The sequence below is a fragment of the Cyprinus carpio genome, chromosome A18, assembly GCF_018340385.1.
Source record: "Cyprinus carpio isolate SPL01 chromosome A18, ASM1834038v1, whole genome shotgun sequence".
NCBI lineage: Eukaryota > Metazoa > Chordata > Actinopteri > Cypriniformes > Cyprinidae > Cyprinus > Cyprinus carpio.
The window spans coordinates 24,384,610-24,398,292 of NC_056589.1; the positions used below are offsets into that span (position 1 = coordinate 24,384,610).

At 36.0% G+C, this 13,683-nt stretch overlaps 1 protein-coding gene across 2 annotated transcripts in view; it reads right to left on the reverse strand.

Moving 5' to 3' along the window:
* Positions 1-2,838: 2,838 nt before the first annotated feature.
* LOC109090234 (semaphorin-3E-like) overlaps positions 2,839-13,683 on the reverse strand; it is a 56,764-nt gene continuing 45,919 nt past the window's right edge. For both annotated transcript variants that reach the window (XM_042775567.1, XM_042775566.1), the window contains exons 9-17: positions 10,706-10,775; positions 10,450-10,594; positions 9,422-9,644; positions 8,550-8,641; positions 8,414-8,455; positions 7,893-8,059; positions 6,511-6,578; positions 5,072-5,199; positions 2,839-3,609 (exon numbers count right to left, since the gene is read on the reverse strand). In XM_042775567.1, the coding sequence (XP_042631501.1) occupies positions 3,160-3,609; positions 5,072-5,199; positions 6,511-6,578; positions 7,893-8,059; positions 8,414-8,455; positions 8,550-8,641; positions 9,422-9,644; positions 10,450-10,594; positions 10,706-10,775 (1,385 nt within the window). In that variant the 3' untranslated portion in view covers positions 2,839-3,159. The remainder of the gene's footprint in view (positions 3,610-5,071; positions 5,200-6,510; positions 6,579-7,892; positions 8,060-8,413; positions 8,456-8,549; positions 8,642-9,421; positions 9,645-10,449; positions 10,595-10,705; positions 10,776-13,683) is intronic.

The following is a 13,683-nucleotide window of genomic DNA, read 5'->3' on the forward strand; positions in this document are numbered from 1 at the left end:
AAATATAAAAATAAAGGCTAATAAATAAATTGATAAATAGTTTAAAATAAAACAACACTACTTCTAATCTTGTAACCCTCATACAATGTAACTGCCTGGAAAAGAAAGACTATAAGAAAGTTCTATTTAAGATGGTTAATTCATGAGGGTGAGAAAAATTTAAAATTACATGTTGGGTGAACTACTGCTTAAAATGAATTATACATTTTCTCCACTCATTGCATTTCTATTTTGGATTTTGGCTAGATATAGAAGAACTGATAACAAATATAACAAAATGGTTTAGCACTGACTGATACACACCAATATCAGTCATTTCAGTGAAATAAAACATTAAATAAAGAATTCAAATACGGGCAAAAGGTTCTTGAACTCAGTGTTATGTTGGAATGTTTTAAATGTGATAAAAAAAAAAAAAAACGAGGCACTGTGGAAGCAATCTTCATTATAATGAATCCTCAGCACAGGGTCTGCCGCGTGTTTATGGTGAGGCGTTATCAGCGACACACTCGGGTGACTGTCTCGCTCATAAATGAAACACATTATTTCCATTGCAGGGCGGCGTACATATTGATAATTAAGAGGCCCATCTGCAATGAGCAGAGAGAAGAAGAAAGAGCAGGAGAAGAATGGCTGTGGTGGAAAGTCACAGACAGCAAGGACGGGAGGACCAGACTCTGAATATTAATACGACATGTTATGGACCTCCATGAATACAAACCACATCCATCCATCATGTCAAAAACAATATGGTTCTTCCCATCATTCTCACCCTGAACTCCAAAGCTGGGTTTCAGCAAGACATAAGATATAGGGCCTGTTTCATATCAAACAAAAACATTATATAATATAACTGACATAATACACAAATCAGAAGTTTGAGGTCAGTAAGATTTTTGTTTTGGAAAGTAATGAATCATTTTATTCCGAAAGGACACACAAGTGACAGTAAAGTGACGATAAAGGCATTAATGATGTTACAAAAGATTTCTATTTCAAATAAATGCTGTTCTTTTGAACTTTTTACTCATCAAAGATTTTGAATTCACAGATTCCATAAAAATATGAAGCAGCACAACTGTTTTCAACAATGGTAATAATAGGAAATGTTTCTTGAGCAGCAAATCAACATATTAGAATGATTTCTGAAGGATCATGTGACACTGAAGACATGAGCAATGATGCTTTGCCATCCTAAGAACAAATTACTTTAAAATGCATTCAAACAGAAAAAAAATAAAATAATTTTATATTTTTTTGCAATATTACTGTTTTACTGTATTTTTGATCCAATAAATGCAGCTTAGGAATTCTTTCAACATTAAAGAAAAAAAAAAAAAATCTTACCAACCCCAAACTTTTGAACAGCAGTGTACTGTATATTACAAGGAGGTCAGTGATACCCGGAAAAAGTTGTCCATTAGCATCTTAGCAACAGCTGGTCAATGGTGCAGGGGTTAACAGGGCCACGCTAACCAGCTAAACCTCAACCCTGTGTGGATTTATAGTATTTATTATACAACAAATAGCAATTAAAAGATTTAACACACTTTAAAACATCATAATACATAGCAAAACTGTTGACCTCACTGAAATATTGTGATAATTTGGTTCTAATTTAGCTGTTCACAGCAAAAATACTATTGCATCTCCTAAAACACTCACCAAAAAAAAGGTTTTTGAAGGTGTGACCACTAGAAATGCATTACGATCAACCTATATACACAACTGAAATGCAGTATTTCATGTCCAGTTAAAACTATTAGAACATCTAAAACCACTACAAAAACAATAGCAAATCTTACACCAACTTGAATAATTTATAAAATAATGAAAATAAAGATAAATATACTCAGTGTGTGCGTAAGTTCTCTCAGGAGGGTTTTTGAAGCCAAGTAACTGTTCACAGAAATGGAAATGGGAATGTTTTCCTCAGTTGAATGGAACTCTTGAATTGTCAACAGTGGAAAAGTTATTCATAGGAAATCTCACATCGCTGACAAGAGGACAGCTGGACTCCACCATTAGTCATTATTCAGAGCAGTCCAAGAGGAAACGTTGCCTTTCACATCCTGAGAGGGTCTTTGAACCCCTTGTCTTTTAATGGCCCAGTCAGTCAGGTTGCACTGCATGTTCCCGTAGAAGCAACTTTAGTATTTTCTTTGTAAGACAAATGTTACACAAGAGGCCTGTATAAATACTCAGATCGATTACACATTTCTTCCTTCCTTTCTATTTTAAAGGTACACCAAGTAATTATAATTAAATATGTCTGGAATTGCATGATACCATACTCCTCTTCCTACTTTTGTGGCAGGCATGCTAAATGTAAATTGTACTCATTTTCTGTATGCTTGGAATAGCCAGGTGACGCATTATATTTTCTAAAATGTGTAACATACAGTTCACCACTTTAAAGTCTAGTTTCCATAATGCAATACTTATTTTTAATCCTCTAAATTATTTGACCAAACTACTAACAGTTTAATACTAAATTTAATTAACAATGTAAAATAACTGTTTTCTATTTTAATATATTCTAAAATGTAATTTATTCAGCCATTACTCCAGTCTTTAGTGTCACATGATCCTTCGGAAATGTATTATTATTATTTGTTTTTAATACACAGATTTGGTGCTTAAGAAACACTTTTCTTATTATCAGTGTTATTAAACAGTTGTGCTGCTCAATATTGTGTTTGTGGTTGTTGTGATTGTTTTTTTCAAAATTGTTTGTTGTTTTTTTTTGTAACAAAAAAGTCTTAACTGTCACTTTTTAATAAATCTAATGTGTCCATGCTGAATAAAAGTTTTTATTTCTTTAAAAAAACAAAAAAATTTTGATTGAGTGTGCAAATCATCAGAAAAAATTAATGATACAGCGATGTAGTATATTTGTGTCATTGCATAATGTAAATGGTTTCACTGTGCTTTCACACATCTATGAAGACTATGAAAAAATGACTTGGTGCACCTTTAAATATCTGGCATATTGACTATAGATTGCTTTCGGATCAAAGGATCAAACGGTAATACTCTAAAGAATTGGTTTAATGACATGACGTATTTCTTTTTTTTTTGTTTATAATAAAAATTTCTGTATACGATCATCTGCACTGAGAATGAGTTGAAATGTTTCGTTCTCTCATCTGACAGTTGTTACTGTCCGTGTGTTTGTCGAGGCGCCCGTGCTCTCCCCTGCTGCTCTGCCCCAGGTGTGTATTGCCATTTGGTTGCCATTCCCTTGAGTTTCTTCCTCTTCCTGTCAGACACGCACCACACCTTCTCACAGTACTGCTCCACCCGCTGGAAGTTGTTGTAGCCGATCAGCTGCATGAAATCCTTGTACCAGAGCTTTGAGGAGGATGGAGCAGAGGGCAAGCTGGGGAAGGGGCAGGGTGGAGGTCTGTGTGCAGAATCACCTTCCTCCCCTTTATGCAACAAACCCTCCACTTTGCTCTCATCCAGCACCTCCAAAGTGACACGCACCACCGTCTGGACAAAGCCATGCTCTGTGGACTGGCACACGTAGACTCCTGCGTCTCCCTTTGCTATTTTAAGGAGCAACAGGCCGTGGGGGCTTTGAATCACACGATCATCGCCTTTCACCTGAGGAAGGGAAGGAGAGAAACAACATGCAAAGGACATTATCAAATTTGGGTACTTAGCTTGCTAGGATGCTAGAGTGTTCTGGCTTGCTCAAAAAAAAATCCACTTCCAAGTCTCGTATGCCTCCTTCGATATAAGCATATGCAGTGTTGGGTTTACTAGATTACTTTTTTCAAGTATCTAGTAAAGTAATGCATTCATTTTAACACTATTAACAAATTTTTTTTTTACTTTTTTAAATAAGTAAAGCAAGTAACTTTGTTTTCCCATTTATTCACTGACACCTCTCCTGTTGGTGCAGAGACACATCCTTCAGCCAGGCTTATTCATTTCACTTGTGGAGTGAAAGGACCTTTACAGTTGTCAAAAATGCAACCTTTGGGTTTTCTGTTATCAAAAACAAGTAAGCAATTCCAGCCCAGGTGACAAAAATTAACATGAAAGTAATGTAATGCGTTATTTTTCTAACGCAAAAAGTAACACAATTAGTTTTTTTATGGAGTGACACAACATTGTAATGCATCACTTTCAAAAGTAACTTTCCCCAACACTGTTTATCATTTCTATCATTCACCAAGTGAAAAATTGTAATTCTGATCACTTAGAAAAGTAACAGTACTCTTCCCTTTAACCCACATGACTTGAGGTATAATTATGCATTATATGTGAAAATATAATACTTTTGGGAGTCTGTTCTAATCCCTAACCTCAAGTTAAAGCAACTGTAATAGTGATGCTCTCCTTAGCTAATATTACTAATACATGTGCCATTATTTAAAGTCTAATTTACCATCACCAGAGAGATGTCTTGGAGCACAGAGATGGTCAGAGTGACATTATTCTTTTCTATTTGAGATGAACTGAGTTACTGGGGGCTATATTACCCAGCCTCCCTGTGGTCATAATAGTACAATGAAGCTTTAATCTATATTTTACAGCCTTCTCTCAGCAGGGGTTCAGACCATTGCTTGTGATGAAATCATTTCTGAGCCTGACCATGTGAGAAGAGCTCTACATTATCCAAGTAAACTCTGCACATTATTTGATTAAATATGATGAAAATAAATCTTAATGTGTTTTCATTTTTATGATTATGGAATAATACACACACACACACGTAAACATACAATTTTTAAAAAGATCTCAGGGTTAGGGATCAGGTAACTATTATGTAATGTAATGTAATTATACAATTATATATTATGGAGGAAAAATTATTTTATAATAAATTAATTTATCATTTTTTCTCCTTCTATAATTATAAAAATAAATACAGGTTAGGTTAGTTTAATAATACAATACAATTTTAGGTTTGTTTTATGGTGGAATAAATTTTTATAATATGATATAAAATTAATATAATATAATATAATATAATATAATATAATATAATATAATATATAAAAATAGATTTCATTTAAAACAATAAAAGTCTGTATGTTCTAGATGCATGCGTTTGTACCTCCTCCATGTCCACACCATGTTGAATGTACCATGTTACAGATGCCTGCAGTGATCGTGGTCTGCACTCCAGTAGGGTGCTATTGTTCTCCACACCATATACAAGCTTTTCTGAGATGCTTCGTTCTTCTGTAACACACCCACACACCCACAAACTGAACAGCATGGTCCAATACATTGATGCAACAGAATTCAAACTTGTGTCAACTGTTCACATTGTGTTTTCAGTTTTAATTGCTCTCAGTAAACAGTGTCTCACCTGCAAGAAATCCATAAATTTTGCTCATGGCAGGTATCTACACACACAATCTGAATACTCCAGCATCTTGTGAACAGACACTCTCAGTATTCAAGGGATAGAGATTTTTATAATATGTTTTGCAATGGAGCTCAATTGTACAGTTGTGGAAGTGAAAGAAATCTTTGAAACAGAAATGCTCTATAAATATTTAAAAGTGTTTTGTCTATTTAATGTACTGCTGAATATATATATATATATATATATATATATATATATATATATATATATATATATATATATATATGTATATAAATACATAAAAATAATTCTATATTATATATAAATAGCTTCAAATCGAATGTTGTGATGTTTCATTTCAGAGATTATGTTGGATGTAGATTTGATTCATGATTCAATTGGATGTGGATTTGATTCATGATTCAAGCTGCAATGCCCTATGGAGAAAAAGAATGGGGGAAATACTTCCAGAATAAAGGCCGCTTTGGAATCGCTCTATTGTAATATACTGTGATGTCTGTCAGTTAAAGTAAAAGCACCATCTGCGCATAAAGAGCCATAGACTCTCATTAACTGTACTCTGACCTCTTCAACTTTCACAGATCTCATCCGCCACATTTTTCCCTATAAAGCTTCTAAGACTTAAAGGGTTAGTTCACCCAAATATTAAAATTATGTCATTAATGACTCACCCTCATGTCGTGCCAAACCCGTAAGACCTCCGTTCATCTTCGGAACACAGTTTAAGATATTTTAGATTTAGTCCGAGAGAACGAGTCAATCTTTCGTTCGTTATCTGGCTCGGCTCGGTGTTCATCTTCAGTTCTCTCTTCACAGCAGAATCAGTTCAGTCTTGTTTGAGTAAATGTACGGTTTATTTTGATTCAGAGAGGTTACTGTCAGCCACGTCCATTTGTGGAAAGGTGCGAACCGTTAAAAACGATCTTCAAAGTAGTCCTTACGGGTTTGGAACGCAGTGCTGTGAACGCATGAGACAATGCTGGTCGAGTTTTTTAATGGACATATGTATTTTAATATTCACATGGGTGAAGACTAACTTTCTTTAAGAATCAATGGATCCTCTCCATTGATCAAGATCTTGCCAGAACATACGGGTTTGGAACGACATGAGGGTGAGTTCAATTAATGACGAACTAACCCTTTAAATTGCCAGAACATACCGCTAAGCTGAAGCCCGTTGCACTGCTGAACCGCATTGCCATGGCGGATGTCTTGCCGTCGGAAGCGCCTAAAGAATAACAGAGAAAAATGAGGCATTGATATAATCCAGACACAGCCCACCTGTCTGCCTGCAGTTGTCATAATATCATCCTGCCGCCCAAGGTGTGTAACAACACAAGGAGGTAACAGAAGTTCACTGTCTGTACTCTTTGAGTAATAACTCTGACAGGCATTTGGTGCCGATTGTGCATAACTTGTCTGGCTTTGCATACAAAGTGAGCTTGTGATGGGTATTAATATGGGCGAGAGGTGTTAGCATCAATCGCTAACAAGCTCAAACTGATGACCACACTGAGACAGCTGACAGGTCTTTGAGTGGGGATTAGGGAAACACTCCCACTCTGCCTTCGCTCCGATACACTCCGATCACACAAGCGCACACGCTTTCCTGCGGCTAAGTGAAACATCAAAAGAGCTCTCACAAAAACACACACTTTCCAAGTTCACTGAGCTCACTAATGGAATCTCTGGGTTGGAAAGTGAACGAGATTATGGTGCACATACACATAAGCTAAAACTGTAAGACTGTAAATGCATTAATAGCCTAATTTTGCAATGCAAGACATAATTGCATAATAAGTGTTCCTGTGGCTCAGTGGTAGAGTATTGCGTTAGCAGTGCAAAAGGTTGTGGGTTTGATTCCCAGGGAACACATGTTAGGTAAAAAATGTTAGCCTGAATGCACTGTAAATCGCTTAAAGCATCTGCTACAGTAAATGCATAAATGTAATAAAAATAATAAATAAAGTACATAATCCTTTCCAAATGTCAAGATGCCTCAGTTTTCTTATTATAAAATCAATCTACCATCTCAGTACTGTCAGTATACTGTATGCACTACCAGTCCAAGACTGATATTCACAGAGCTTTAAATGTTAAGAGGCATATGATGTAATGACTCCTACTATAAGAGGTTTAAAGGAAAATATTGCCCTTGGAAAATATTAGAATCTACATAAACCTAAACAATCAAGAACTCACTATTCATCTTTATGTAACGAGACTGACTGTTTTAAGAGTGATTTAATCTAATTGATTAATTTAAATTATACATACATATATGTGTGTGTGTGTGTGTGTGTGTGTGTGTGTGTGTGTGTGTGTGTGTGTGTGTGTGTGTGTGTGTGTGTGTGGAACAATTCGAGGGTGACAATTGTAAATAATTGATATTTTTGGGGGAACCATCTCTTTAATGCTTTATTTTCTGTAAAGCTGCTTTGGAACAATACAGTATGTACCATGAAAAGTGCTATACAAATAAATATGACTTGACTAAATATAAGCTGTACATTTACTATATATCATATGAAATTGTTGGTACCTTTTTGTATACAGCCCAGCAGGATAGTACCGGGAACATGTCAACCCGTCCCATGCACAGTAGGGGTCTCTGGCCAGGCAGCAGTCGGCGCAGGCTGAACCGTATAGCCCACACTGGTGCACACGGATCTGTGTTACACCCAGCTCAGAGCCCACGTACAGCTGTTGCTATGGAGACACAAACACTGCTGTCAGCCGCTTTGTTACAGGTGATGAATGGCATTATGTCCAAATCATCACGTTAGCATAATGACGCAGACAAAACCATTCTACTGAATTGCCCATTATTTGTGTGCATTCTAAATAATTCAATATATTGCAGTGATAACAGAACAAAAGATGCTCATATCTGATTCATAATATTTACTATTGACTGCAAGAATTAATAATTAACTATGAAGCATCTGACTTGTTATAAATGCTGAATTTGCCAGAGGTATTAAGGCGATCACCCATGCATGAAAAGTTTACTCAATACCACCATCTCCAGGTGTCTGTGAGGACTAACTGACCAAGACTTACTCGTTTAGTAGAGATGAGGATCTCTGTAATAGGAACAGGGACCTGGAATGAGAAAAAAGTGTTTAGTGTAAAGATTGTTGGAAATGAAATGGTTTTAATATAAAGATAAAAAGTCACCCAAAGGACTTCTGATGACCTTGAAAACCTGCAATTCCTCCAGAAGTACTTCTTCAACTGTGTTGGCTTCTTTGTTGTAGATCGTAATCATTTTTAATACTACAGAATCATCTGAGTTAAAGAGAAAGATGACCTGAATTATGCACTGATAAAATACGTTTTATATACTTTTTATGTAATGTTTGTAATGTTCTTGAAAGAAGTCTCTTATGCTCACCAAGGATGCATTTATGTGATCATCAATACATTAAAGAGTGTAATATTGTGAAAAATTAGCACAATATAATAAAGTAACCGTTTTCTATTTTAATATATTTTAGAATGTAATTTATACCTGTGATGCAATGCATGCATTACTCCAGTTTTCAGTGTCACATGATCCTTAAGAAATCATTCTAATATGCCAATTTAAGATAAGATGCTGAAGTAACGTTTCTAACTATTATCTTTTCAATATTCTATTATTAATTATTGTTGAACAGTTGTGCTGCTTTGTATTTTTGTGGAAACCATGATACATTTTTCTCAGGATTCTTTGAAGAACAAAGTTCAACAGAATTTATTCATTTAAAATAGGAACCTTTATAAAATTATGTCTTAACTGTCACTTTTGATTAATTAAATGCATTCTTGATTAATAAAAGTATTAATTTCTTTAAAAAAAATAATAATCATACAAACCCCAAACAGTAATGTATATCTGCTAAATAATGTCCGTTTTCTAGAAATGCAATAGTCTATAGTTGGCCTAGAAAATAGTTTATTGTTATTGTTACAAAAAACAAGCTGCTGCAAATATTTAGCATGACAAAAGCAAAAATCATCACATAAAGCCTATATGACTCTGCAAATCAGGGTGGACAAGACAACATAGATCCTAAAATTGAGTACCAGTCCCTATGAAGAGAACATTGTAGTGTCCATCCTCAGCTTCCACTCGGTCCACCGCCAGCTGTGTGAGTTTATGTCCTCCTTCAGTGTCCAGCAGAATGGGCCGCCTGTGAACGGGCTGCACCGCCTGGAACATGAGGGGATGGGAACGCACAAAACGCAGAACCTCATCTGGATACTCCTTTGAACTGGAAAACTGGCCTCCATTTATCTTACTGGCACACTGTGGGAGAGAAAAAACAGTAAATATGAATACAGTTTGAACAGAGTTCGCCAAGTAACCAAAGACTTTCAGATCTTTCATTTTGTTGCTCCTGATCTGAGAATATCCTTGCTTCTCGCTGCTATAACCTTTTAGAACAAGAGACTAATCAGAAATCATGTGGTTCATGACTAAAGCTACCAAACTGTCTTTTAAAAGGTCAGCTGTCAGAGACATACTTTTTTTCATATTCTTTTCCCAAGAATAACCACACATGGAAATTGAAGAATTGAGACATATTCTGAGATGTGAACAACGGATATACCCTGATTCTTCAAAATGAGACGAGACACAACACACCAGAGAAAATGACTGTGAGTTACAGGTCATTACTAACTATTGGAAACCAATCTTACTCTTTTTTTTTTTTTTTTTTTTTCAGCTGGAGATGAATAGCCAGAGAAGGACAATAATCAGATATGATTATAATTCAGACCACGGCAGTTTAAACACCTCGATTTCACAGTAACTCCGTAAGTGCTCGGTTTCAGGCATTAACGTTAAAGAATTGGCATGACATGCTCAAGGAGAATAGTGATGTGCACAGTCATGCTGAAAATAGACTCGTCTGCCATGAGAGAGATTCTGTGTGTCTGAAGAACTAAGATCCAAAAATCAACATTCACTCAAGTGGGCCTCCAAACGACACTGTGTCAGAGGTGTTTACGCAACACGGCGTGACATTTTGTACACCTGGATTTCTGATATAACAAAATGACGACACAAAGTGACTGATGGACCCAACATACAAGCAAATATTACTCACTGATCCAGGTCGCGGGAAGGGGACCCTGCCATCGTACACTTTCCAGTGATGGTCAGTCCGTTCCCGGTGTGCAAAAGGCCCATTAAATGCTGCACGGATGTCTTCCATGTTATACATGCACACTGCGTATCCTTTAAACACGGCACTGAGTGAAAAAACAGGTGCAGATGAGCGTCCAGGCAGCTGTCAATCAAAATAAACAGAGAATATAAAAGTATATATTGCTCTGTTCAGTGACACATGTGACTTCACCCACCTAGTGGTGCTAAACAGACCAAAGATCTCTGGATTTTTCTCATCTTTCTTCCGTAGCACGAACACATCCTCTGAAATGACACAGATACACACAAAAATGTATCGTCATCAAATCAATATGAAATTGTGCCAAGCATGATTTTACAGTATGTTGCTGGATCAACATACTTTGTTAGGCCTGGTACAACATTATTAATAATCAGTCAGTGCCCTCTGATTTAGAGTAAAGGTTAGGGATTGGTTGTTAGGCAGGGACATTAATCCAGGTGTACCAGAATTTTAAACCTATTTCCCAGAGCAGATATTCCCAACTTTTTTGTCAGCTGAAATTCTTTGACCTATAAAATATTTACTTGAGGTAGTCCTGCAAGGGTTAGTTCACCCAAAAATGAAAATTAGGCTGCATTTTACTCACCCCCGAGGCATCCTAGGTGTATATGACTTTTTTCTTTCGGACAAATCCAGTCAGACTTATATAAAAAAATAGTCTTTGATCTCTTAAGCGGTGTTGCATTGCTTCAGTCCAAAAGAAGTTAAATAAAAAGTGCCCATCCATAAAAAATAAATAGTGCCCATCCATAAAAAAAAAAAGTGTCTCACACAGGTCCGGGGGGTGAACAAAGACCTCCTGTAGAGAACTGATGCTTTTTTGTAAGAAAAAATATCCATATTCAAAACGTAATAATCACTTGAATCTAGCTTGCACTCACTGTTGTAAACAAAGCAGTTCCGGGGAAAAGATGAGGTCAGGTTTGTGCATGCACCGCTCAGAAGTGACGCACGCAGAAACGCAGTGGAGAGATCAAAACAACACAACGGTCAAGAATTAGAAGTACAAAAAGAGGATTTGTAAAGAAGAATGTCAGAGGATTTCGATATAACCCAAGAGGAGACTGGTTTTCCTTTGCTAAAGTAAGGAAACTTCGTTTCCTTTGCTCTTGTTAACAAAGGTTGGTTTTTCACAAGACTCACTGGCACATGCGCAACACTGACCTCATACGTCATGCTCCCGGAACTGCTTCTGTGTACAACTGTTGGCACAAGCTAGATTAAAAGTGATTATTACGTTTTGAATATGTATATTTTTCTTACAAAAACGCATTGATTCACTATAGGAGGCATGTGAGACACTTTTTTATGGATGGGCCCTTTTTATTTAACTTCTTTTGGACTGAAGCAATGCAACACTCGCTGACTGCAATGATAGAGCTTGAAAGATCAAAGACAATTTTTTATATAACATCGACTGGATTCATCTGAAAGAAGAAAGTCACATGCACCTATAAAAAATATAAACTATTTTCCAAAATTGTAATTATTAGATCTTACATCAACTCACACACAAAACACCAGGGATTTGTGAATATCAATTTGGAAAAGTCTGACTTCAAGGATTCAAATTTATTTATTTTTTACATTCCATTTTATTTTAAAATCAAAGACTAATAAGATAACACTGCTTTCCTGTAACTCAAAGTAGAGCATGACGCTAGAAACACAAAGGTCATGGGTTCAATTCTAGGGAAAACAAGAACTGATAAAATATGTACCTTGAATGCAGTGCAAGTTACTTTGGATAAAATCGTCTGCTAAATACATAAATATAAAGGTTTCTTTACATTTATTTAAGATAATGAATTTCAATTTTATATTAATATACAATTTTGTAAAATATAAAGGAATAATTTTACAAAAATGATAACGCCAAAAAAACAGTTCCGTCTTGCACTTTACATCTTGGGAACAGATGAGGCGTTTAATAAGATGTCAGTGCAGAAACAAATGAGCTTTCATCTGAAAGTCAAAGGGCCCATCAAAAAGATCCTCCAAGATTACAAAGTTTGGTGATGGCTAAACAGCACAGCTGGTGAAACAGATTTGGATTTTCAACTCACACAGCTGGCTTAAACTGTGAAGACATGGAGATCTATTACAAATTCATCTGGATGGACAGATGGATGAATGTATACCTGATGAAATCTCTATGAAAATATGAAAAGCAAAAACTGACTTAACAGCAGTTTTGCTCTGAGGCATCTGATGAATAGAATCACTGAGCTGGAAGAAACTGCTCATCTGAAGTTAAAACTGCAGTTTTTCTTTTCTTTTTTTGTGCTATTGTGGCCATTTCAGTCAAGCATCCCTACATTGATGGATTCCAGATACAGCTCAGAGCATGACTGTAGCTGGGTTTCCATCACCCTGCTTTTAAGCGAATTTTGAAGTATCAAATCAGAATCGAGCGATGGAAATGCTGAATTTCAAATAAAAATGCCTTAATTCGCTCGCTTGAGGTGGTTTTTGACTAGTGCGAAAAGGGTTAATGTGAAAAATGGGAGATGGAAATGCATTTTGCGAATAAATTCCTCCAAGCCCATCAAAAAAAGTCATGTGATTTTGCGATTTGAGGTAAATCCGACTAACCAGCGGACCAATCTCATTCCACAGCATCTGAAATGTTGTTATGGTCATTCGGAAATGTCAGAGCAAAGTTTGTCAAAGTATTTCTGTATAATTGCCTCCCAGAACTGTTAAACGACTGCATTCCCAAACAGCAGCATCCACCTCCGAAAGCAATAACCGCATTCATTGGGTTTTGTTTTCTCGTTTTGAGGTGCAAGTAATTTATTATATATGAAAACTGTTTTATTCAGTAGATTCTCCTACTTTCCTTAGTGATGTATAGTGCCAATTTATCAGGAAGTGATTTTGTACTCTTTTACTTGTTGGTTGGAAACAGTGCTTGTTCGCAAATGTTTTGTGTGATATTCCAATTTTGCGCACAAGTTAAATTTGCAATTTTGGATGGAAAACTGGTACTTCCTCTGGATATTACCAACACAAGCTAAATCAAAAATTGCTTACTATCTTCTCTATATAGTAAGCAATATTACGGTATTGCATCAAAATTATGTCAGAGCTAACCAAATGACAGACTCTTTATGGTTTATTTTACAGCAGCTCAAACAGCAGAGCAAG